General features: G+C 51.2%; 7 protein-coding genes across 7 annotated transcripts, besides 1 other annotated feature; 3 read left to right on the top strand and 4 right to left on the bottom strand.

The window, feature by feature from the left end:
* Window positions 1–20794: part of a sequence feature (contig 1.5 561..450355(-1)) that runs on past both edges of the window.
* On the top strand, window positions 1123–3437 carry ANIA_00273 (protein rsrA). Its single transcript, XM_050611003.1, has 3 exons — window positions 1123–2350; window positions 2399–2596; window positions 2646–3437. The coding sequence occupies exons 1-3, from the start codon at window positions 1188–1190 to the stop codon at window positions 2761–2763; spliced, it is 1479 nt and encodes a 492-aa protein (XP_050469277.1). The 5' UTR covers window positions 1123–1187; the 3' UTR covers window positions 2764–3437.
* Window positions 3002–4754, bottom strand: ANIA_00274 (putative C2H2 transcription factor; the record flags this gene model as incomplete). The annotated part of the gene is made up of 3 exons (XM_652786.1): window positions 3002–3232; window positions 3790–4590; window positions 4644–4754. The coding sequence occupies 3 exons, from the start codon at window positions 4752–4754 to the stop codon at window positions 3002–3004; spliced, it is 1143 nt and encodes a 380-aa protein (XP_657878.1).
* ANIA_00275 (putative L-cystine transporter) lies at window positions 6701–7749 on the bottom strand (the record flags this gene model as incomplete). Its single annotated transcript, XM_652787.1, has 4 exons — window positions 6701–7060; window positions 7125–7563; window positions 7614–7631; window positions 7712–7749. The coding sequence occupies 4 exons, from the start codon at window positions 7747–7749 to the stop codon at window positions 6701–6703; spliced, it is 855 nt and encodes a 284-aa protein (XP_657879.1).
* ANIA_00276 (uncharacterized protein) lies at window positions 8442–10831 on the top strand (the record flags this gene model as incomplete). The annotated part of the gene is made up of 3 exons (XM_652788.1): window positions 8442–8592; window positions 8646–9013; window positions 9062–10831. The coding sequence occupies 3 exons, from the start codon at window positions 8442–8444 to the stop codon at window positions 10829–10831; spliced, it is 2289 nt and encodes a 762-aa protein (XP_657880.1).
* On the bottom strand, window positions 11199–12811 carry ANIA_10047 (uncharacterized protein; the record flags this gene model as incomplete). Its single annotated transcript, XM_050611002.1, has 2 exons — window positions 11199–11231; window positions 11426–12811. 2 exons carry the CDS (start codon window positions 12809–12811, stop codon window positions 11199–11201), a joined length of 1419 nt encoding a protein of 472 aa, XP_050469276.1.
* ANIA_10032 (F1F0 ATP synthase subunit delta) lies at window positions 13112–14098 on the bottom strand. Its single transcript, XM_050611001.1, has 6 exons — window positions 13925–14098; window positions 13835–13857; window positions 13623–13753; window positions 13435–13523; window positions 13283–13372; window positions 13112–13222 (listed from the first exon to the last, which is right to left on the bottom strand). Exons 1-6 carry the CDS (start codon window positions 14057–14059, stop codon window positions 13190–13192), a joined length of 501 nt encoding a protein of 166 aa, XP_050469275.1. The 5' UTR covers window positions 14060–14098; the 3' UTR covers window positions 13112–13189.
* Window positions 14774–15745, top strand: ANIA_00278 (60S ribosomal protein eL29). The gene is made up of 4 exons (XM_050611000.1): window positions 14774–14879; window positions 14985–15036; window positions 15205–15307; window positions 15381–15745. The coding sequence occupies exons 1-4, from the start codon at window positions 14873–14875 to the stop codon at window positions 15414–15416; spliced, it is 198 nt and encodes a 65-aa protein (XP_050469274.1). The 5' UTR covers window positions 14774–14872; the 3' UTR covers window positions 15417–15745.

The following is a 20794-nucleotide window of genomic DNA, read 5'->3' as shown; positions in this document are numbered from 1 at the left end:
AGTGCATCAGTTGGATTCAAGACTGGGCTCAGAAATTAGCCTAGAGAGCTCCGGCCGACTCACTGACTAGACTACGTAGCCGTCGAATCGCTTCGAGCTCGGGGTCTGCGGATTCACGGAACAGCCACCTGCTCCACCCTGCGGCGCTTCTGCTTTAATTATTCTCTGGCATCGCCGTCCATCGATCATCGTCATTTCTTCACCCCATGCCCATCAGCCTGACCGCTCAGAGGCTCTGAAGTCTGCACCACTCTGCAGTGAGCCTGTGTCCACCTTTGCCAAGCGGTCGAACAGGAACTGCCGTACGTTACATCCCCGTCGCTCGCCCGCTCATTCTTCTCTCTCAATTTCATCCATCGTGCCGCTCCTGCTTCTCTTCTCTTCTCTTGTTCTTTCTTTTCGCGGCTCGCTCCCTCGTATTCTTTGCCTATCTTCTTCCCGCCTTGTGAGGTCATAGCCCGTTTCTCTGCCGCCTCCGGGCCCTTCGAGCCTCTTCCATTCTCCCGGCGCTTCCCAGCCAGAATTATCCCGACTCACCTGCGATCGACGCTGGCGTCATCCCATTTCTTGAAGAACAGATCACCTTGCATTCTAGACGGGGCTTTTTTTTTTCTCTTGTCATTTTTGAGACGGTGAAAAGAGGGGAGTGGCTTCTTATATCGCTCGCCCGCCTTGTCTCTTGAGCCTCAAGCGGTGCGCGATTCGACTCCGATTGAGCCTCATCCGTTCCTGGAACCCAGGTGAGCTTATTTCGCCTCCGCTTTCACCACCACCACCACTACCACCACTACCCTTCTCCAACACTGTGTATCGAGTCTATCGGCGGTCGCTCCACTGATGAATTCTCCAACCTGTTTCTGCCCCTGCCTGGCCCTGTAACTCTTGATCAGCTCTTGAGCTCTTGATCCAAAGCCGCTCTTGCACTTTTTTATCGTTATGATGTACTGCGCTTTGTAATCTCCCACTGTACTAACACCACCCATAGATAACACTCGGCCTAGTATACTGTTTAATGGTCTAAGTGCAAGCCCCTATTGTCTTAAGATCGGGGCCGCTGTTTTGGAGTGTCCATTAGGATCGGCCAGAGACATAAGCAAATGCCCAAGAGGGCCAACTAAACCACGTCCACCGCTTAGATCCAGACCGGTGCTCCTGATGGCGCCAAAAACCGCCTCCATGATGACTGAATGCAATGGATCACGAGTCCTCTCCTTGGACTCGAGGAGGTCAAACCCATCCTCGCGCCCAGGCCGCCGACGCCTCCTCCTTTTGCTCATCAGGGCCTGTCGCCCGAGAGCAGTGTCAAGGGTGCGGACAAGGGTTCCCATAAATCCAAGCAGCTGAGTCTCCAGATTGGAGCCGCCGCTGCCAATGCTGCGCTCCTCCGAAATAATTTCGCCGCCCACTTCCCGGATCTCTGGAGGTATGAAATAGAGAACCCACTTCTAGACCCTTCTTCGGTCGACCGTCACTCCAACAGAAAATTGAATCAAGCCAGACCGGTCAACTCTTTCAAGAGTGCCCCCGAGCCCAAGCCCATCGAACTTGAATTCAAGGCCGACTTGAAAGGGATTGCAGAAGAAGCGCTTCTGAAAGAGGCCAAAACACAGCAACCGCCATCTAGAGAGCCTCTTGAAGAGAAGGAAAATGGAAACGTGGTGCTCCCTCCGTTGTCAGCCCTAGTCAATGGTTCGGCTGGGCCCAAGGCCCAGCCCATACTGGGCCCGTCTCCCTCGCCGCTCAGCAAGTTCCATATCAGCGCTCCAGAAAGCCGAGACTCGCTCGCGGCGTTTCGTAATCCGCCAGCAGCTCAAACGGCCGACACTTCTGGCTTGAGGTTACCTCCAATACAAACAAAGCTCAGTCAGCTCAATGAACTTGGGCCTGTCCTGCCGCCGCCGAACGGGCCTTCTCCACGTCCTGTGGGCACGCCATACTCCCTTCCTCCCGTCACCGCCGTGTCCCCTCCTTTGACCAGGGTTGATACCAATCCTCGGGAACAATATCACTCAGCAGCTTCATTGGCGCAATCAAAAATACCGCCCACCCCTTACTCGCATCTATCACCTGCGAGCACGCAAGCCATATCCACCGCCTCATCGCCGGCTTCGCAGCAACCTTATTGGCGTAATGTCAAGGCAGCTTACCCATACGACCCACCATCCACAGCCTCCAACAGAAGCCCTGCATCGAGTTATCCGACGCCGATAGAACGTGCCCCGACAGGGGCTTGTGAGCCGGTGGGGTTTGCGCCTTCTTCACAAGGCAGTACAGCCGCCCCAACGGGTACATTCAAATGCTCACATCCAGGATGCACAGCGCCTCCTTTCCAAACGCAATACCTGTTGAAGTAAGTCCCGGATTCGATACTAGCAGTGCTCCATACTGACAGTGGTAGTTCGCATGCGAATGTTCACTCACAAGATCGGCCTCACTTCTGTCCAATTGAAGGCTGTTCACGTGGCCCTGGAGGGAAGGGGTTTAAGCGCAAAAATGAAATGATTCGGCATGGGCTCGTTCACAATTCTCCCGGATACGTCTGCCCGTTCTGTCCAGATCAGCAGCACAAGTATCCGCGACCTGATAATCTCCAGCGGTAAGCCCTCCTTATATCCGGATTGTAAACGGCCAGCTAACAGCCAAAGGCATGTGAGAGTCCATCACATGGATAAAAACAAAGACGATCCAGCTCTTCGACACGTCCTCTCCCAGCGACCCGAAGGTAGCGGCCGAGGGCGACGGCGTCGAATGAATCCCCAATAACATCCACCCTTAAATGATGCCTGCTCCATCACAGCGCTGTTCTATTCTGCTCTGTTCCGTTAGGAGACGGCTTTCTCCGGCATTCTCTGGAGAATAACGCGGCCATTCTCTGAGTGGTTCAAAGCACATGCATTACGATATCCTGCTTTATTTCCTCGACTCGACTTCGCTTCTAGCTTTGTTTCGACTAGCGATGCGATACCAGATGTTAATTCTAGAACATTTGTGCTTTGCTCGGTCATTCGTTCTTGCATTCACTTTGCTCCCCTCGGCCGTAACGGGGAGCAAAGACGGAGCGTGGAGTGTTACCTGGTTTCGGTTTCGGCGTACTTGATTTGATCTTTCTGATCTCTCCTCGTTCGTTTTGTTCTCGCTTTTCTCGTCTCCTTTGCATGGTATTTTCAGCGTTGCAAGTTGTCTGCATATTACGGGGTCCTCGTCTATTCATTCCGGGACCGGCGTCTAGGGCCTGAATTTGAGTTTTGAGTATCATCTTAGTTCGAGGTTATGGGCTGGGCTGGGCTGGTTTGATGGCGTTGTGGAAGAAAGGAGATTGAAAAGAAAGGGAAAAGAAAAATGACTTTGCTTGACTTGAAGAAAACGCAGCCAGCTAGCCAGGCCTGTAACTATGACTATCATGAGTATTTAACTATATTTTCAACAAATTACACGCTCATCTCCCAAAAATAAACAGCCATAAATTGAAAGCCGAACTGCACCATGAAACGCAAGCAGAAGGACCGTCTCCTGCGCCGCTCTATCCAGTTTTCCTTCCAGAACAAAAAAGTACACTCGTCTTCATCTCTCCATCATTCGAGGATAAATAGATGGATATGGAGACAAGGAGGTAGGGTAGGTGTCTGACAACATCCGATCAGAGCCAGCTCCTCAGGCAGAACACCACCCTCAATCCAGGAAAAAAAAAAATACAACTCAAACCCCTTTATGGATTCTCCGAACATGATCCTTCATATTATCCACTCTGGAAAACACCCTTGTGCAGCCCTCAGCAGCCCACTCACACACAATTTCCGGGTTGTGTTTAGCCTCATGACGATCACGGTCCTTCTTAGAGCTGAATCCGGCCCCTGGTGTCTGTGGATTCGACTGCGGACATCCGTCGTGTCGGCAGAAGAGATGTTTGCGGTGCCGGTTGTAGTGCTTACGGAGATCGCAACCCCGTCGGAACAACGAGGGCGAAGAACAGGATGGGTAAGCGCAACGCCAGGCCCCGGGGTGAGTTGGGGAGGGAATGCCATAGAGAGAAAGGTCTTTGCTGTTGGTATTGTTGTGTGTTGATGAAGCGGAGGTTGTGGAGGGGGTGCGGGACGGGCACTGGGCGTGGCTCTGGTTATCAGGGTTGTTGGAAGGGTCGGATCGACTAGTTTGGTAGTGGATGTGATGGTAAGAAGGGGAAGGGGAAGAGAAGGAACCTTGGTCGAGATCAAGGTCGAAGTCGAAGTCTGGATCAAGGTCTGGGGACGGGATGGCGTCCTGATAAGACTGGTGTTGATGGTGTGAGGCGGCTTGTGAGGGGTGAAGCCATTGTGTGTTGCTGCTACTGGGGGTTTGGCTCAAAGTTGTAGTGGGATAGTATTGGGTTTGGTTGACGTAGGTTTGAGGTTGAGGTTGGGGTGCTGAGTAGCAGGAGCCCATTGGGTCGAGCTGACTGCTGGCGCCGTAGAAGTACTCATCCGGCACACGGACGGGATTGTTTGGCATTGGGCAGAATGACGCTGCTGAGGCGTAGAGGATAGAATTGTCAGGCGCGACAATGAGGGGTTCGTCCATTGTGGTTTTGTAGGGCTCAGAGTCACGGTGTCTCCTCTGGAAATTGTTAGTTTGATAGAGACTAGATTATAATGTGTTTTGCGACGTACAGATCTGCTGTCTGCCATATTCCATGTCTTTCTCTGCGTTCCAATAAAGTACTGTTCGCGGTGGTGTAGAGTTCCGTGAAAGCCGTCAGAAAGACTTGTTGCCACCAACATGACTATATAATCCTTCGATGCGGAGCGAAGTTACGTGGTAATGATATATCAAAAGTTGGTGTAGTGCAGTGTAATGCAATGTTTGAACGTTGGCTTAATCCCCAAGCCGGCGTTTTAATATTAGCAGCGGGCATAGAGCGAGGACGGAACCCAAGTCAGACGTGGCTATGCACGATCAATGTTTCTGGCTGACAACCAACCAAGGAAGCTGAACGAGACCCCGGATACATATCCCAACTTGCTTGTTTATGACACCAGATGGGTTGGTTACAGTGCGAATGTCACTCTGTCTCAGCTGGAATGCCGATCTATGACCGTACCTTTAGCTGAAATAATACGTTTACGTAGTATGAGCGAAGACTCGATCATTCTTCATAATCATACTAGTCAGGAAAGGGGGGCCCCCGATGAACGCGGCTCATTCGCTGAGTCGTGCAGTGGCCGCGTGGTGGTTTGCTCGAGGCCTGGTAGGGCTGACATCCCTACCCCTCCGCCGGAAGAATCTGGAATTAATCACGGCATCACCGAGGGTTACCGCTTCGTCGGAGTAGGGCCAGGGTACCAAAGCTGCAAGAAAAGCTTGCTTCAGCAGGACTTGTCCAGCCAACCCGGTCATGGGTGTCCGAAAGGCGAGCAAGAGTGCTTGACGGCCGATACGATGGGACTTGGGGTAAGAAGCAACTCCCAGTCACCAAAATAACCCTGTCTCCCGACTTGGCATGCGTTTGACCATTGGTCGAGCCGTAAGATTGTGGCTTATGCTCGCAGCCACGGCGCAGGCTGCAGACGCACACCGCAGATCGGGAGTGTGAGTCTTTACCGCCAGCTTTTGCGCGAGCCTCAACGGCGATTCGTGCACACCCCGGATACCCCTCCAGACTGGCGGTCCTCCACCTTTTCATCTTCCGATGGAAACAGCGGTGTCGTTTTAAGCTCAACTTGCATATTCAGCACAAGACACTCGCCTTCGCCCGATCACTCCAGGCTCCATTGAAGTATCCATGGATCAGAACACCTCCGTTCCGTCCCATGTTTGACGGATCACGTGGCTGAGCTTGCGAGGTCCCGTGCGCAGCATCCAACAACCAATATCGTCATTCTTACAGGCAACGGACGAGGTTCTTAAAATATCCTTAAATCCAATCCGAGGTTCTCTCTTCTCTTTCGTGTTGACTCAAATTTGGACCCCACGCGACTCCGCCAACCTTGCTGGCGATTGGATCAGGCCCAGAAAAAAGCAGAAACAAGCTCTGGGCTGCTTGCTGAGTAGTGATGGCTGTATGTCAGCGGAATGTTTCCGATGCTTCATAATCAGGTTGCCTTTATTCACCCCTGGGGCTAGGTGCGTGCTTCGGTTGCCGTTAGCGGCTGAGTCCATACTTCCCGCCTGCGCCAGCATGGAACGGCTAATCGGCCACGAACAACTGTTGAAACCTCGGGATCATGTAGACACCACGTTGCAACCCAACTGCTGGCTCCCGGGCATACAGCAGGGGTAGGGTGCTATACGCTGTACCCGTGCGTATGCCACTCGATTCGAGGATTTACACCATACTATCAGTCATGGCTTAGACCACTCAGAGGAGGATCAGTTCGTCATAATAAGCCGAGACTTCCACGCGTAAGAAATCCAGGAATTACGTGAGAATCATGGGTCCAGGTTCACGGATAGAATGTTATTGACACTTGTTCTCAGTTGTATCTCCGTATTGTTTTCAGGTAACCAACCAAAATCTAACAATGCAGTTTGAAGATATACGGGTCTTAAGTTCATCAGCCGTCACGCCATCTTTCCATTGCTAAAACGGGCCCTTAACCAAAAATGGCTGGTTGGTGTAGTTGGTTATCACGTATCGTTAACACCGATAAGGTCGCCGGATCGAGCCCGGCACTGGTCATGAAACTTATCTAGAGTGGTCTCTGGATGGAGTTTTGTTTTTTGCCCCTCATGCACTTGTTGGAAGACCTCCCGATAACAAGGGGCTGTACATGCTTGGGCCATTGTTCTTGTCCTTGTTTTCAGCATCTCGGTAGAGAATATAATGTTGCACCATGAAAAGCAGATCGAAAAAGATGCTGACATTCGACAGGAGGAACTTGATAGGATTACCGGTGACACCACTCCAGTCATCCTGAAAAGCAGAGTCGAGAATTAGCTGAGCTAGCGAAAGCACGCCCCCAGTGAAATCGAGCAAAATCTGGACAATATTCCAGCCACGTGTGGATTTTCGCTTATGATTGACCCACGCTTGCGGCACGTACTTGACAACCGTGATTACAAGCTTCACATACGAAAGAGTGTAAATCTGCGGCTGTGTCAGACCTGTTCAAAAGTATGCTCATGTTTAGGTTCCTATGGGCTGTACTTACGACGTCGATCCAAGCCCAGCTTAACGGTTCGTAGCCATCGTCTGGACTCTTGACTAAGATAACGCATATAACCATAGCAACGGCGACAAAAGCGCCCCAAAACAGCCCTGCGATGGGCTTACTGACCCTCTGAAAGCGGGATACTCTGAAGCCCCAGATACTGGGCCAGAACTGTGAGTAGACCAACCCGCTCAGGACGACGGCATGCAGGGCAAAGGCAAAATCATTAAACCGCACAGTTGGTTCCGGCGCCAAAGGATGTCGAGCGGCGTACTGATGACGAATTACAGGAGAGTACAAGAATGTCCCTGTATAGACGGCATAGCAGACGAAGCCGAGGACATTGATCGTGGGGAAATCGATAGCCAGTCCGGTGGTCGCTTTTCGGCGGTAATTGTCAATAGGCTGGGGATAAAAGGATGCAGACCAACAGAATGTACTTGACAACGTCATTATCAGACTCAAAGAAAAACGCTTGTTGAGACTTACTAGATCCATCCAAGAAGGCTGCCCGTTATCGATACCAGCAGTTAGTTATCAACCTCCAACTGTAAAAATTTCGCAACTCAAGTTATATCACCACCTACCGCGAGAGAGCCCTGATAAATGCTTCGAGTTGAGACATCGCGCTATTTGTCGTCAGTCCATGAGGGGTTGGTTAGGCCGGCGTCCTGGTCGGGCCTCTCAGTTGGATAAATAAGGCCAAGGGAATGGTGGATCGCGTGATTGTGAGTGATAAGATAGCAATTCTGCCGAAACAAAAGGCGGTAGAAGAGTGGATTATGACTCAGCAATGGTTGCCCTGGATATGATATTTTGCGCTAAGCCACAAATGGCAAACTGTCGGCTCCCAGCCTCTCAACTTCTGCAGCCTGAACCCAGTCTGTCTCGATCGCATGCTTTTGCAGCTGACCTTCTTTCATCTCTTTGAAACTTCTCTTGCCATTTGTTGTTGTTGTCTTTTTTTGCGGCTGAAAGTTGTGTCTCTTTTGCGTGGTGATTTCGACATTCCACCTCTTCCCCGCCTCGACATTATTCTACTACCAGCTATTACTATCCAACGGCCAGCCATTGATTACTCCACCGGTAGCATCGATCGCATACCAGACATCGGTACATTCCTTAATTAACCTACACAATCACGAGCAGATATCCACGTTTCGATCGAGAGACCAAATCCTGTCCGTTTAGCTTTATCGTTTATCATCGCATGGTGCATTCCACAAAGCGGGGGGTCTCCATAGATCTCCTTCAGTAATATCGCCTGCTGCCTTGAATCGTCTGAAGGAATCCAGCTCGATAAATCACAGTGCAACCATGTCGGACAATTCTGGGCTCACGTCTCCTGGGGAGGCCTCCTATTCTTCCAATACTCTGCATGTGGGCGATGGAACATGGGACTCGGACCGCGACACCTTCCTTTTGCCCAATCTCATGGGTGTGAACTTCGAGACTATGCGATACAATGGTATGTGGCAGCAGTAATCACTAGCTTTCTTTATCTCACTAACCGTCTTACAGGGATGGGGAACAGATTTCGAGATATGCCCCATTACCATACCCTGATTGTTGCCCATGGTGTTATCGCGACAATTGTGTTTCTGGGGCTGGTTCCCTTGTCGATCTTACTTGTGCGATATTACTCGCTTCGAAATCCATACCAGGCCTTCAGGTACCATGTGTGGTGCCAGGTTCTCACTCTATTTCTGAGCACAGTCGTGTTCGTTCTCGGTTGGTTTGCTGTCGGTCCGAACCGCAGCCTTACAAACCCCCACCACGGCATCGGTCTCGCCATCTACGTTATCGTCATTTTTCAAGTTTTCTGGGGCTGGCTTGTCCATAAGATCGAACGGAATAAGAAGAGGTTCCATGTGCCTCTGAAGCTAGTGGTAAGTAATTCCGCCATGCTCGTTATGCCAGCCCTAACCGTACTATAGCTTCATCGTTGGATGGGTCGTGCACTGGCGATTTTAGGCATTGTCCAGATTCCCCTTGGGCTCACTCTGTATGGCTCACCAAAAGTGCTGTTTATCCTCTACGCTGTCGCTGCTTTTATTCTTCTAGCGACGTTCTTTGTGCTATCTTATAAGTATGATTCCGACGGTGGGTCCTCTGGGGACGGAGACTATGACAGCCGTTATAGTTATATATCCCGTCGGCCGGACGACGACCACAGACGCAGCAGTCTTGGACGAATGGCCGCAGCAGGAGCTGCGGGAGCCGGATTGGCGACACTATTTCGGCGGCGCAGCCGAGACCGTGGTTCTGAGAGCTCCCAAACCTCGTATATGGACGAAAAGTACTCGGACGAAGCTTCACGCCATGGTGGATGGGGAAGGAAGCTTCTCAAGCTAGGTGCCCTCGGCGGTGGTGCTATACTGGCCAAAAGGCTCTTTGACAGGAGGCGAGAAAGAGAAAGCGACACTGAATCAGGGAGATACCAGCCTGCCCACCGTCGAACCGACAGCATGACAGAAGAGAGTCTGAGCCGCCTCGATGATCGTCCCCCACCTCGGCCAAGTTACCCAGCTCCTATCAATCGCCCTCCGAACAGGCCTCCTAGCAGAGAACAGAGCATAAACTCCTCTTATTACGATTATTCATACTTTTCTCGCGATGAAGAGCGCCCATCTCATACAGCTCGCAACGCCCTGTTCGGAGCAGGCGCACTTGCAGCTATAAAGGGATTCTTCTCTGGGCGCAAGAGGAAAGATGACGAACAGCGACATGTGGAGGAAATGCGGCGGCATGACCTTGCGAATGAGAAAATAGCCCGAGCGAACAGTAAACGACGGTATACTGGAGATGGATATTACCCTCAACGCAAACGGCCAGCTTCCCAAACCGCTACCGATATATCCACAGACCTTACACCACGACCTGCCCGCGCCCAATACCCTCCGGAGTCAGCTCTTTCAGCAGCGCCTGTTGCTCCTGGAGTGGTTGGGGATGCTCACTCCCAACAACCTCCAGCACCACCAATTCACTACGACCCACCTTCGGCCATGATGCCGGCGGAGCCTACGACATCGCAACCACCACCTCCCATTGCTCCAGTTGCCCCCGCCCATGGCGGATCTGCAGGTCCCTCATCTGGTCACCTACCAATCCCTGGCGGCAGTGGATGGCAACGAGACGGTCACGTTGAGTCCCCACCGGTATCAATCAAAGTGAAGATGCACGACGATGGCCGAAACATCACACTCAGACGGTTAACAGAGGAGGAAGCAGCAGCCGGCCGAGAAGCGCGCCGCCGAGAGAGACGCAACTCCCGCCGCCGGAACGGAAGCGTGAGCTCTCTCTCCGGCAACGAAGGCACTGGTAGCCGCGATCGCTGGCGCCGCGTTGAAGAGCTTGAGCGCCAGCAACAGGAGCAGATGGATCGAGAACGCGCTGCTGCTGCTGCTGCTGCCGCCGCCACCGCAAATACAACCCCTGCCCCAGTGCCTCAAACGCCCCTCGCCCCCGGCCCTGCAGCTTCAGGGCACAGCATCCCTCCCCCTGCCTCGTCATTCCTCCCCCCACACCAGAGCATGAGTTACATCCCGCCCCGTGCGCCTTCAACAAATCCCTACGGAAGCATCACATCCCCTGGAACATATACGGGGACCGATGCGAGTGAGTACGCCACTAATCGGCGCCGGAGACGAGCGGAGAGAGCCCGAGCAAGGCAGGAACGACAAGGACATAGCGTCGACTTCACATGATAGCCACTGCGCTGCTTAACCTTCACTTGAAGTTGCAATCCTTGAGCATCTGTATAGATAGAACTACTCTATTCGCGATGTATCTTTTCCTTTTGCCTTGTTTATTCCCCTTACCCACATATGTCTGGATGATCTACTGAGATAATGACATGACCCAGTGCTGCTTTTTTGATGAACTTATGTTGATTTAACCCATCATGACGAATGATGCCAGCTTTGCTCTGGTATATGGTCTTGACGATAATCGAAATGCTCAGTTGGAATACTCTATGGCCATCGACTTCTTAGAGCCCTAAGTCAAACTTCTGAACTACGCTATAGTGTTTCAGGACGGAATGAATATGTTTAGTTTCCATCTCTCCAATATCTAGTATGCCGTGCACTTCGTGTATTCGTGGAACTATGGAATTTCATGATCGAACTATGATTCGCATTACTTATACTGAAAATAATCAGCTGTACATACTCTGGTATCGCTTATACAGGAACCTCAGACAGTAATATTGATATTGTCATGCCTCAAGACCAAACTCCTTTTCTCACCCCGTCCTTATCCATTTCAGAAAGATCTAAGTGACTTTCACCTCTTCATACCTGCCTTAGCTCCACGGTAACCTCAACGCGGAATACAAAAAGTACCCATCGAATTAGGGTAACTAAGATGGCCCGCACGGTGGAAGCTGCAATAGCGGCGACTCTGAGACTCATGCATCTGCGGATGGCAGCTGTAAGTCTCGTAGTCTGATAAACAAGAAGTAACGGCAAAACAAGATTGAACTGAAGCACGTATGCCCCATCAACAAGGCCAGGAATTAAGACTTGGTCTTGCTCCACGGCGAATGTTTCGCTTTTTGAAGCAAACGGAATGGTGATTGTCATCCGCAAGCTCGGGTTTTGCTTAAGTGTGAACTGTTTCCACGGGGTTAGATAATACAAGGCAGTTTGTGTGAGCTGCCTGGGCGAGGGAAGTTTATGTGGGATTCGCCGTAAAGTTTTCCAAGACCCTTGGGGGAGGGCAGTGTGTTTCTTCTCTGTGGCAGGAAAGCTATCAATATCATTCGGATATTGGTCTGCTAGCTTCCAGTCAAAACATATGATACCCCGGCGGAGAGGAAGCTTGTCTATTGTCGGTATAGGGGCTGGAAATGGCATGCCTGGATTGTTTAATGGAATGCCTAGGACCTCTAGCTCCCGAGGCGTGAACGGTCGAGGAAAATACCGACCAGGGACAATACGGCCAGTATTCCAAGACTGCTTGAGCCGCGCAGGATGCTTTTCTGGCGTTAGCTCGGCGACAGCGGGCTCGACAGGTTGGTCAAACTTCCTACTGGCAACGCGTGAAGGTAATGATCGATAAAGCGTCTCTAGCATGGGACGTCTGTCATCGGCCCTCTGCTGTGGCACAGCTCGGAGGGAGGGCTCAATGTTCTCTAAGTCGGCTTGAGTCGAAATATTGATGTTGGCGAGAAAGGGTGGCTTGGGCGGTTTGGGCGGTTTGGACACCTTCTCACGACTGTTGGAATGAGACGTAAGAGGATCGTCACCGTGCGCGACTGCATCACTTGATTGATTAACGTGCTTATCATACTTAGCGGGCGAGTGTACATCCTGCTTGTCCTTTCCAATAGATCCAGTTTCAGACTGACAACCGCTTCGGGATATTGGCGTATTATTTGGGTTTAACGGCATCCCGCGACCGTCAAAAAAAGGGTCCCTCTCCAATGTTGAATCCGAATATAACATGGGGAATGTAAAGAGCAACCTCTTATAGTCGTCACCGTCGCTGAAACGGTCAAGCGTGCGCGAACGGTTTTGAATTAAAGATGGCGAAGTAGGTCCCTGTCGTTCTGAAAGTGTGGTCTTCACATGCCACCTCCGAGGGGTTTCAAGGAGATAACCGGTAAGGTAATTCTCATCACCCATCAAGCCAAACTCGTGCGAAAACGAGGTTGGGGGGTTGGTTGGCAACTCTTCAGCCATTGCGCTGAATGTGTACTTGGTTGTTTCGTACCGGTGTGTCGGCGAAAACAGCAAAGATTGGACTCCTAGAGAAACAAACTGTCTAATTGGGGTCGTCAACTATTAAGTAGTTAAAACGGGGAGAATCCAGAGCTGGAGAGAACTGCATTGATTTAGGGGAAAGATGAGATTGATGCCATAGAGGAAGGTGCGACTCAGATCCGGAAATAAAAGCAACTGCCCCCAGCTTACCTCGCCAGGCTACCCTCTAATCGGCGTTCATAAACATGCATTATTGTATTATTGAAAGAACCGCGTTGTGACGGGAAAGCCGTAAGGTTTTGTTATAATTCTACAGGTTCAAGGTGGGAAGCGCGAGTGGATATGTACATCAGATATCTATTTCAGAACGGCCTGGAGGCTCTCCAGAACCTATAATCCGGTTAGCTGAGGTTGGCCCAATGCATAAGTCTCTATATATCATCCACTTACCTCAATCTCAATCTTGGCCTCGGCAATGTCCTGCTCGCTGCCGTTACCGCTGGCGATCTTCTGGGCCTCAGCAAGCTGGGCGCGGACGTTCTGGGGGCGAAAACCCTCGTTAGAATTGCTACTTAATCAAGCGCATATGTGAGAAGACGTACCTCGGCGCTGAAGTCCTCAAGGGGGAAACCCTCAACAGCGTTGATGCTCAGCTGGGAGTCGGGCTGGACAACAGCGAAACCGCCAGAAACTGTGCAGAAGTATGTCAGCGATATTACTAGTCGTAAATGTGATCTCGAATTGAATTGATATCAGACGGGACGCGATTTGTGTCGTCGGTCGGACGTACGGAAAAACTTCTTGCTGGCACCGCCCTCCTCAACGATCTCGACGAGACCGGGCTTCAGCTGCTCAATAGAGGGAACGTGGTTGGCAAGAACACCCATCTCTCCAGACTCAGCGGGAATGTTGACCTGGACGCTAAATAGACGTCAGCAAGGGCGCGGAAGGGTGAGCGAGGCCGGCTGTGTGCTGGCCCTACGGGGCAGTGCAGTGACATACACGTCGGTGGACCGGAAAATGGTCTATTAAGAGCCAGTGTCAGTCTCAAATCCTCAAGCATATCTTAGGAATTCAGTGGGCGAGTAGTACCTGATGAGGGAGCACAAGGGAAAGCTTGATCTTGTCGTTGACGGCCTCGGCGTAGCCTCTGCGCTGAAGAGGCACGCGGAAAGCAGCGGGACGGGCCCTGAGGGCAGAGCGGGCGAAGCGAAGAGGGGTCATCATCTTGCAAATGGGTGTTAGAAGAGGTGGTGATGGACAGTCTCCCACTTATGACTTGGAGTTGCGAGTTGCAAAGGTCGACGTTCGGATGCCGGTTGTTCCCTAGCGTCGTTCAGATCACGTGACTAGCACATAAACACCGGCCTACTAGTTCTACAAAATACTTTAAGACTACGCCTGACAACGTCTGAACTCCGCCGTTATTGCCTGCAATTCACCTTATTGCGACTTTTTCAGACTCATCACTGGAGCTGCTAACGACACCCGTGTCAACAGTTCTGTTTTTCGGCTTATTCGTTGTTCCGTCCTCCGCGAATGTCCCCATGGGGGCAGTCCCCTCAGTGACAAATACTCAAATGACATTCAAGCAATCTTGAGCGACGAGAAAGTTTCTCCTGAGCGCTCGGCTCTCCTTTGAAGAGTTGTGGTGTTTTGGATCCAATGTTGATACCAAAATGCCTATTAGATCGCCTATGTAGAATCACGTGGTCCCGGTCGGGTCGCTTTTCCTCATTCATCAGGACAAATTGACGCATTATCTTGAGACAGCGAGGATACTATTATATAAAGCAGGTTCGGATTTCCATGTTCTGTAGAATGATTCCCAAGTTTGCCGCCGTAGATAGACACGTACATAGAGTCGTAGAGGAAGTTGTTTGTGACGCTAGCCATGCTCGGTAAGCGAAATCCCACACAAACTGACCGCCGAGCCCTAGCCGAACCTCATTTGGACCTCTCTGCCTTTTCCTCAGTCGCTGGATAACCTCACCCGCCAACTCACGTCAACCGTCTTTCAGTCGCGACGAAACTGTCAAGATGGCCAGTATGTTGCCCCCTTATTATGCGAGAATTTTCTCTGCTCTGGAACTGGCCCAGCAGCGCACCCGAACGATCGAGATTAGTGGCTAACATTTCTGTTTCCTCTTAGAGTCAAAGAACGCCTCTCAGCACCACCGCAGCCAGAAGGCTCACCGTAACGGGTGCGTACAATTCTATTCCTCCTGGCTATGATGCACCTTGATCGGCGAAAGCGGATATTGCGTGAAGCTGTTGAACGACGTACAGCACATGCGACCCGACAACGTTCATTTTGCCAGCACCGCACATGACTCCTAGACGGAAGCATCGCTAATATCACTTCCGAACAGTATCAAGAAGCCCAAGACCAACCGTTACCCCTCCCTCAAGGGTGTCGACCCCAAGTTCCGTCGCAACCACAGACACGCCCTTCACGGTACCGCTAAGGCTTTGGTACGTTGGACTACACCACCCACAGGCTGAACAACTGCGTCAAATGCTTGAACACCTGCTAACGACCGCGCAGAAGGAGCGCAAGGAGGGCAAGCGTGAGATCGCTTAGGTCATCTAATATAGAAGTCAAGACGAAAATGAAAGCGATTTGAGCTGGTGATTTCCTCCTACTTTACGTGCAATGAACCCCACCATCCCGTTCCATTCCAAGAACATTTGTCGAACGAACTCGGTTGTCATATAAACCAAATGGACTCGATTTCGATTTCGTGACGCTTTGTGTTTTCTTGGCTCTACCCCGGCGTCCTGTCGAGGTGGTTCGATGGATGGATCTATTCCCAACCCAGGCATATGTGTGTACAGCTTCGTGCTTATTTCTAATGCGCGCTTGCTGAAGGATTTTATAACGTGCCGAGAAAAGATTTCATGCCTTCCTATTACCAAACACCTCTTCTCTTTCTATCCCGTGGCGATGAGGTGCATGGACGGAGGGCTACATCATCTGTAGGCTAGATAGGTTGTAGATCTCTCAATGACATCGTTTTTCGTGCAGTCTTACACTCCTTTTGTACTCGCTAACTCTGCTCGTATCTGTAGCATCGTGCAGAAGCAGAACAATCCAACGTCGCAAATTCTCACAACTACGAAACAAAGCACCAGCTTATGCTTTGGCGTCCAGCTCAATTGCGAGCTCTCAAATCTGACGAACACTACCCAATTCAAACCTAAGCCATCAGGCCAACTTACCGGTGCTAAACTACCAGGCTGTTGAATTCCTTTTGGTAGCCAAACGCATTACCATCTACAGGCCTCGGAACAAACATGCCTAGAGTATGTATAACCGCAGTGCTATTTCGACATCGGGGTCTCAATTGCCATTATGCAGGATACGCAAAGAGTTGCGGTATTGTCTTGGGGCCAAGCTAGTACCAGGTAGTATATAGGACTATTGATAACATGCAGACGGTGTTATACTTGAACTGGAACGGTGGTAACAACGCCAGGGCACACTGAATCTGTACAATCGCCTAAGATCGGATCGATGAGGAAACAGTATGAAAGAGCTAATTTGGTGGTCCAGAAAAACCAACCATACTATGGGTTTAAAGTATCGTTATTCTGGGAAGGTCTAGATTCGTACTTCATCCTCAAAACACTGAATCATTCCAGCCTAGTAAGATAAGCAATGGAAGGCAAGACATAACCAGTAATGCACGTAATAGCCAACTTCCCACCGTCCCACGGACCCTCTAACCCTGGATTGGATACAGAGTATTCGTATGCAGGTTCAAACAAAGTGAGTCCAGGCAACGACCATTAGCGCCAGCCTGTTGGCTGCGGAGAATGATCATGTCGTTAGCGGGTGTACCTCAATAGGACTATTGGATGAGGACATGACTACGCTTTCCCTCATCCCTCTACGTATAGTGCATATGCAATGCACCTATAGAATTACGGCCCCATCACACGCCGCCATTACCTGAACTCCAGTAAGGTGTTTAGACGTAGCTTGGGCTAATCTGACATTGGCGACCAATTGTCACTATATCAATCCCAAGACGGAGTCGAAACCCGGAGAAGGGGTGATACATGTTTCAGCAAGTCATTTCCAGGTCAGGCACGACGTCCATTAGTTGGTCTCCGCGGTGGAAGATTGGCACCAGGTCTGAGAGGTCAGTACGTTATCAGTTCGTCACCTTGTCTCTTATATAACTGGCACCGTGATCCACAGGATCCAACGCTTGCTTCCTGCCAGGAAGCGGGATACGAAGGATGCCCTGCGCCCTTGACTCAAGCAAATGAGCAGAGGGACAGGCACTGGCCTTCTGCATCAGGGAGGACGAGGAGAACGGGGACGGGTCCCGAGCGCCAGGAAAAGCAACCATACCTACGTACATAAGATTTGGCTCCTCAAGCCCATTGCAGCAGGTCTCGGTTAACGACCATTCAGATAAATGCGTAAACACGATAGCTGATCAGCCTTGTGCCTCCGTGGCGCCGAAATGGAACGCCGGTGTTAGGACACCCTTTACCAATGGATCGACCTCGCTGGAAACGGCTCGCACGCAGAGGGGGCCGGAGGCTGCATGGTCGAATGCCGTCTGACGCGCAATGCTTCCAGGAAAAAGGAAATCCGGCTGTGTTCGAGTTCCGGAAGTTGGAACTATCGGGTTGAGGATCAACTCCTCATACTGTACGTGGACTGTACTCAGTACAGCACATCCACTCCGACTTATCCTTTTCTCTGCTCAGAACCCAAGAAGCGGACTCGTCACCCCGATCGAGGTCCAAGGGACCAGGATAGTGTCACTGGGCAGTGAGACGCACGTTTGAGCTGGAGACTTCGCTTCTACCGTATCCTTGCATTAGTCACGTCAAGTTCTCCTACCTATGCAAGTCAGAGGCGCGCATTACACTGTCCCGAAGAGGACAGGAGTTGCCACATTTGCAACCGCTGGATGGGATTAGCGGTCCGCAAGAGGTCTCGCCCTTGTTAGCTTCGTCCATCCTCTTGCAAGGTGCAAGCCATCTCTTCTCATATCCCCTGTCCCAGTCCCAAACCCAGTCCCCGTTCCAATGCCGACCCAGCCCTTCGGAGAGGGAGAAAAAGGAAACATCCCAGAAGCTGACGGCTGGCCAGACGGTACCAGTCCGGTCCTTAATTACCAACCAAACCAGCCTAGCCAAACGGCGAGTCCAGAATGCTGGGATTGGAGACCAGCCTGGCTCTAGCAATATTCCTGCCACTGTAGTCTGAGTTCCGTCAGTATCGCAGGTCGTAAGACATGACCAATGTACTGAGAGACAAAGAGAGATGCTCGTGCAACGGCGGCCTTGCACATGAATGGCGGGTACACGTGGTGCTCGACCTCCGTCTCAGTCTCAGTTTCAAACACTGTAATGGTTCATGCTCCGACGCTGGCAATAATGATTGATCCAGCATGCGGGACGGAGTACTCCGTTCTGGACGCATTGGCTGGGTGAGATAGAAAAGTTGTTTGCTATGATTCGTGTGACGGCCGGTCAAATACCCATAGAGTCTTGCGAGATACTTCTAGGTGAGAGAAGTGGATTGCAATGTAGGTGAGAGGTGGAAAGGCGTGAGCTGGAGTGTCAAGTCTGGCCCTGGCTTCAGTGCAAGGAATTATTGAAGCTATTGATCGGTCGAAACTTAAGGCGCTAGTATTGTGCAACCAACCAGACACGGAGATCCTCGTTCAAGTGTCTGTGCTACAATTGTCACACTGGCGGATATAGTTAGCTAAACCATTCAGCGTGTGGTATCGTTCGCAGAAAGGATGAGTGTTCTATATCATCCCACGGGTAGGTTGGCTTGCTAGGTAAGAAACGTACATGATACCACTAAAACCAAAGTTACAGCAAAACAGCTGTAAATTTCCACTTCAACTCTTAAGTTCAATACGCCGATCACGGGCGGACCGAAAAGCGGGTACACTAGCCCAGAAAATTCTAGCTCCATCGTAATTCCACAGCCGAGATCCTCCGTCTGCCAATGAGAACCAGCTAACGTGGATTAGGATCCACCTCGTAAAAACGACCCATGGAAACCAAAGCTAAGAGACCCCCCTTGGACCGTGACACAAACCTCTAAATGGCCAATATAGAGAATTGGGGACGAAACTGGGTAGGAATAACCGCAGCTGAGGTTCCATGCTGGTGGGATTGGCTTGAAGGGACGGCTGAAGACGATCGGGTCACCGGACAGGCGCACCAGGTGCACTGTGACGTTATCCAACCGTGCATGATATTCGTACGCCAGTTTGCTGGGTAAACTTGAGCGTTCCCTGAAAGATTATATCGACATACATGTAAGCTTGTAAATGTACGGTCGATTCCAAGCCAAAGTCCCATTCCGGTGGTTCCCGTACTCATGTATTTTCCTGATAGTATCATAGATCGGCTGGACTCCGTATCTAGCTCCCCGTATCAGCGAAAAAGGTAGACTCAGACAGCCCAAAATAGATCTAATCCTGCTGCGAGTCAGGAATAACTCTTTTCGTCCACACCTCGCACTCATTCTCGTACATCCGACACCGTACATGGGCCGACTCCGAGTGGCGGCACTAAAGCGACCGTTTCATATCCGAGACTCCAGTCTCCAAGCCGTTGTCGTGTGCTCCACCATTGTCCTTTGAACCATGGTTCATTTGGACAAGACACCGTCAGACCAGTGAATCTATAGCTCTAATAGGAGGAGTCTCGCAGCAACTGAGAGCGTGCGTTTCCCTAAAACGGAATCGTACACGCAGACCTCAGCGTGATGAGGTGGACCCAGAATAAGTTGGGATCAATTTCCTTGGATCGAAACGGCTTCAACGTCCATCGAGATCTATCGACGTTGGTGGTTGGTCTGTCGACCTTGATGGTTCGTGTGACGCTGAAAATCACTCTAGACTGCTGGTTTCGGATCGAACATAGTGTCGAGCCTTATTATAATATTTTTAGCCTTAGCTCTCCGGATTTAGAAGGGCAAGTCCCTCGAGTCAATTGGCGTAACTTGGCTCAGTATACCCCGTAACGAGGATGTTATACTTCAAATTTTGGATCTGGTGTATCGGCTCCACAGAGCTCCAGAAACACGCACGTCGTGCCTACCCTGGTAAGCAAGGCGAGATTGGACCGTACGTCAAAGCTGCGGTCGTCTGCAGCCGACCGTAATTATCATCTCTCTTCAGATTCCGCAAGACCCAGGGTTGATATTGGAAATAGGGGGACGGAGATGAACCCGTTCATTGAAGAAGTGTACTCAGTGTACACTGTGTGCACAGTGTGCACCGTGCAGGCGCTAAAGCGCGATATTTCAAATCAGATCGGATACGCCAGAGAAGAAACGACCAAGATCGGCAGCGGCCATTTTATGCGACACGATTTTTGCATAGCGAGTGGAGATCCGAGCATTTCGACGTTTCGCCGGCGCCGTGCATCTGCGCAGTGATGAGAACAAACGGTCAGAATGAGCTTTTCTGGCGATATCCCAGGTCAGTTGGGGTCCACCAGTGGCGCTGGGAAGGCGTCCGTTTTCAGCTACAGAGGAAGAATCTGACGGCATTTGTCCAGACCCCAGAGACGTTGAGATGGCTGTAACGGCAGGATCGAATCTCAGCAGAGCAACCGCCGGAGCCACCAACTCGATCTGGGACCTTTTCCTGAACCGTGGGGCAGACTCCTGTGACTAGCAGTAGCGAGTCCTCTAGAGGTGCGATGGTCCTTTGTGCGGCCATACCTCTTTGAGTCTCCGCCCCTTGTTTCCCACCCTCAGACAAAGAATCATGACTTGGGCAATCCTGCAGGTTCGTTTGCCGGACAGCTTGACCCGGTCGAGTCCCGTCTCGACTCTCGACATGACTCGCTATTCCCAACTATCTGTCCCCTGGCCGGGTCCGTGCTCGGACTAGGTCTGAATCCACCGTCACAGTCTTGGGGGGAGCCCTGCGGAGAAGTCCAAGTGTCCAGGTTCCGACTCGC

This window comes from Aspergillus nidulans, chromosome VIII (genome assembly GCF_000011425.1).
Source record: "Aspergillus nidulans FGSC A4 chromosome VIII".
Classification (NCBI taxonomy): domain Eukaryota; kingdom Fungi; phylum Ascomycota; class Eurotiomycetes; order Eurotiales; family Aspergillaceae; genus Aspergillus; species Aspergillus nidulans.
This window is presented reverse-complemented; position numbering and strand designations above follow the sequence as displayed.

Excerpts from the sequence above, each read along its gene's own strand:
- ANIA_00273 (XM_050611003.1), top strand. The coding sequence starts at position 1,188 with ATGCAATGGATCACGAGTCCTCTCCTTGGACTCGAGGAGGTCAAACCC. Across the intron at positions 2,351-2,398 it reads CAAACGCAATACCTGTTGAA|TTCGCATGCGAATGTTCACT; the intron begins GTAAGTCCCGGA and ends TGACAGTGGTAG. Across the intron at positions 2,597-2,645 it reads CGACCTGATAATCTCCAGCG|GCATGTGAGAGTCCATCACA; the intron begins GTAAGCCCTCCT and ends TAACAGCCAAAG.
- ANIA_10032 (XM_050611001.1), bottom strand. The coding sequence starts at position 14,059 with ATGATGACCCCTCTTCGCTTCGCCCGCTCTGCCCTCAGGGCCCGTCCC. Across the intron at positions 13,524-13,622 it reads TGCCAGCAAGAAGTTTTTCC|TTTCTGGCGGTTTCGCTGTT; the intron begins GTACGTCCGACC and ends ACTTCTGCACAG. Across the intron at positions 13,223-13,282 it reads AGGCCAAGATTGAGATTGAG|GTTCTGGAGAGCCTCCAGGC; the intron begins GTAAGTGGATGA and ends ACCGGATTATAG.
- ANIA_00278 (XM_050611000.1), top strand. Across the intron at positions 15,037-15,204 it reads CAGAAGGCTCACCGTAACGG|TATCAAGAAGCCCAAGACCA; the intron begins GTGCGTACAATT and ends ACTTCCGAACAG. Across the intron at positions 15,308-15,380 it reads ACGGTACCGCTAAGGCTTTG|AAGGAGCGCAAGGAGGGCAA; the intron begins GTACGTTGGACT and ends ACGACCGCGCAG.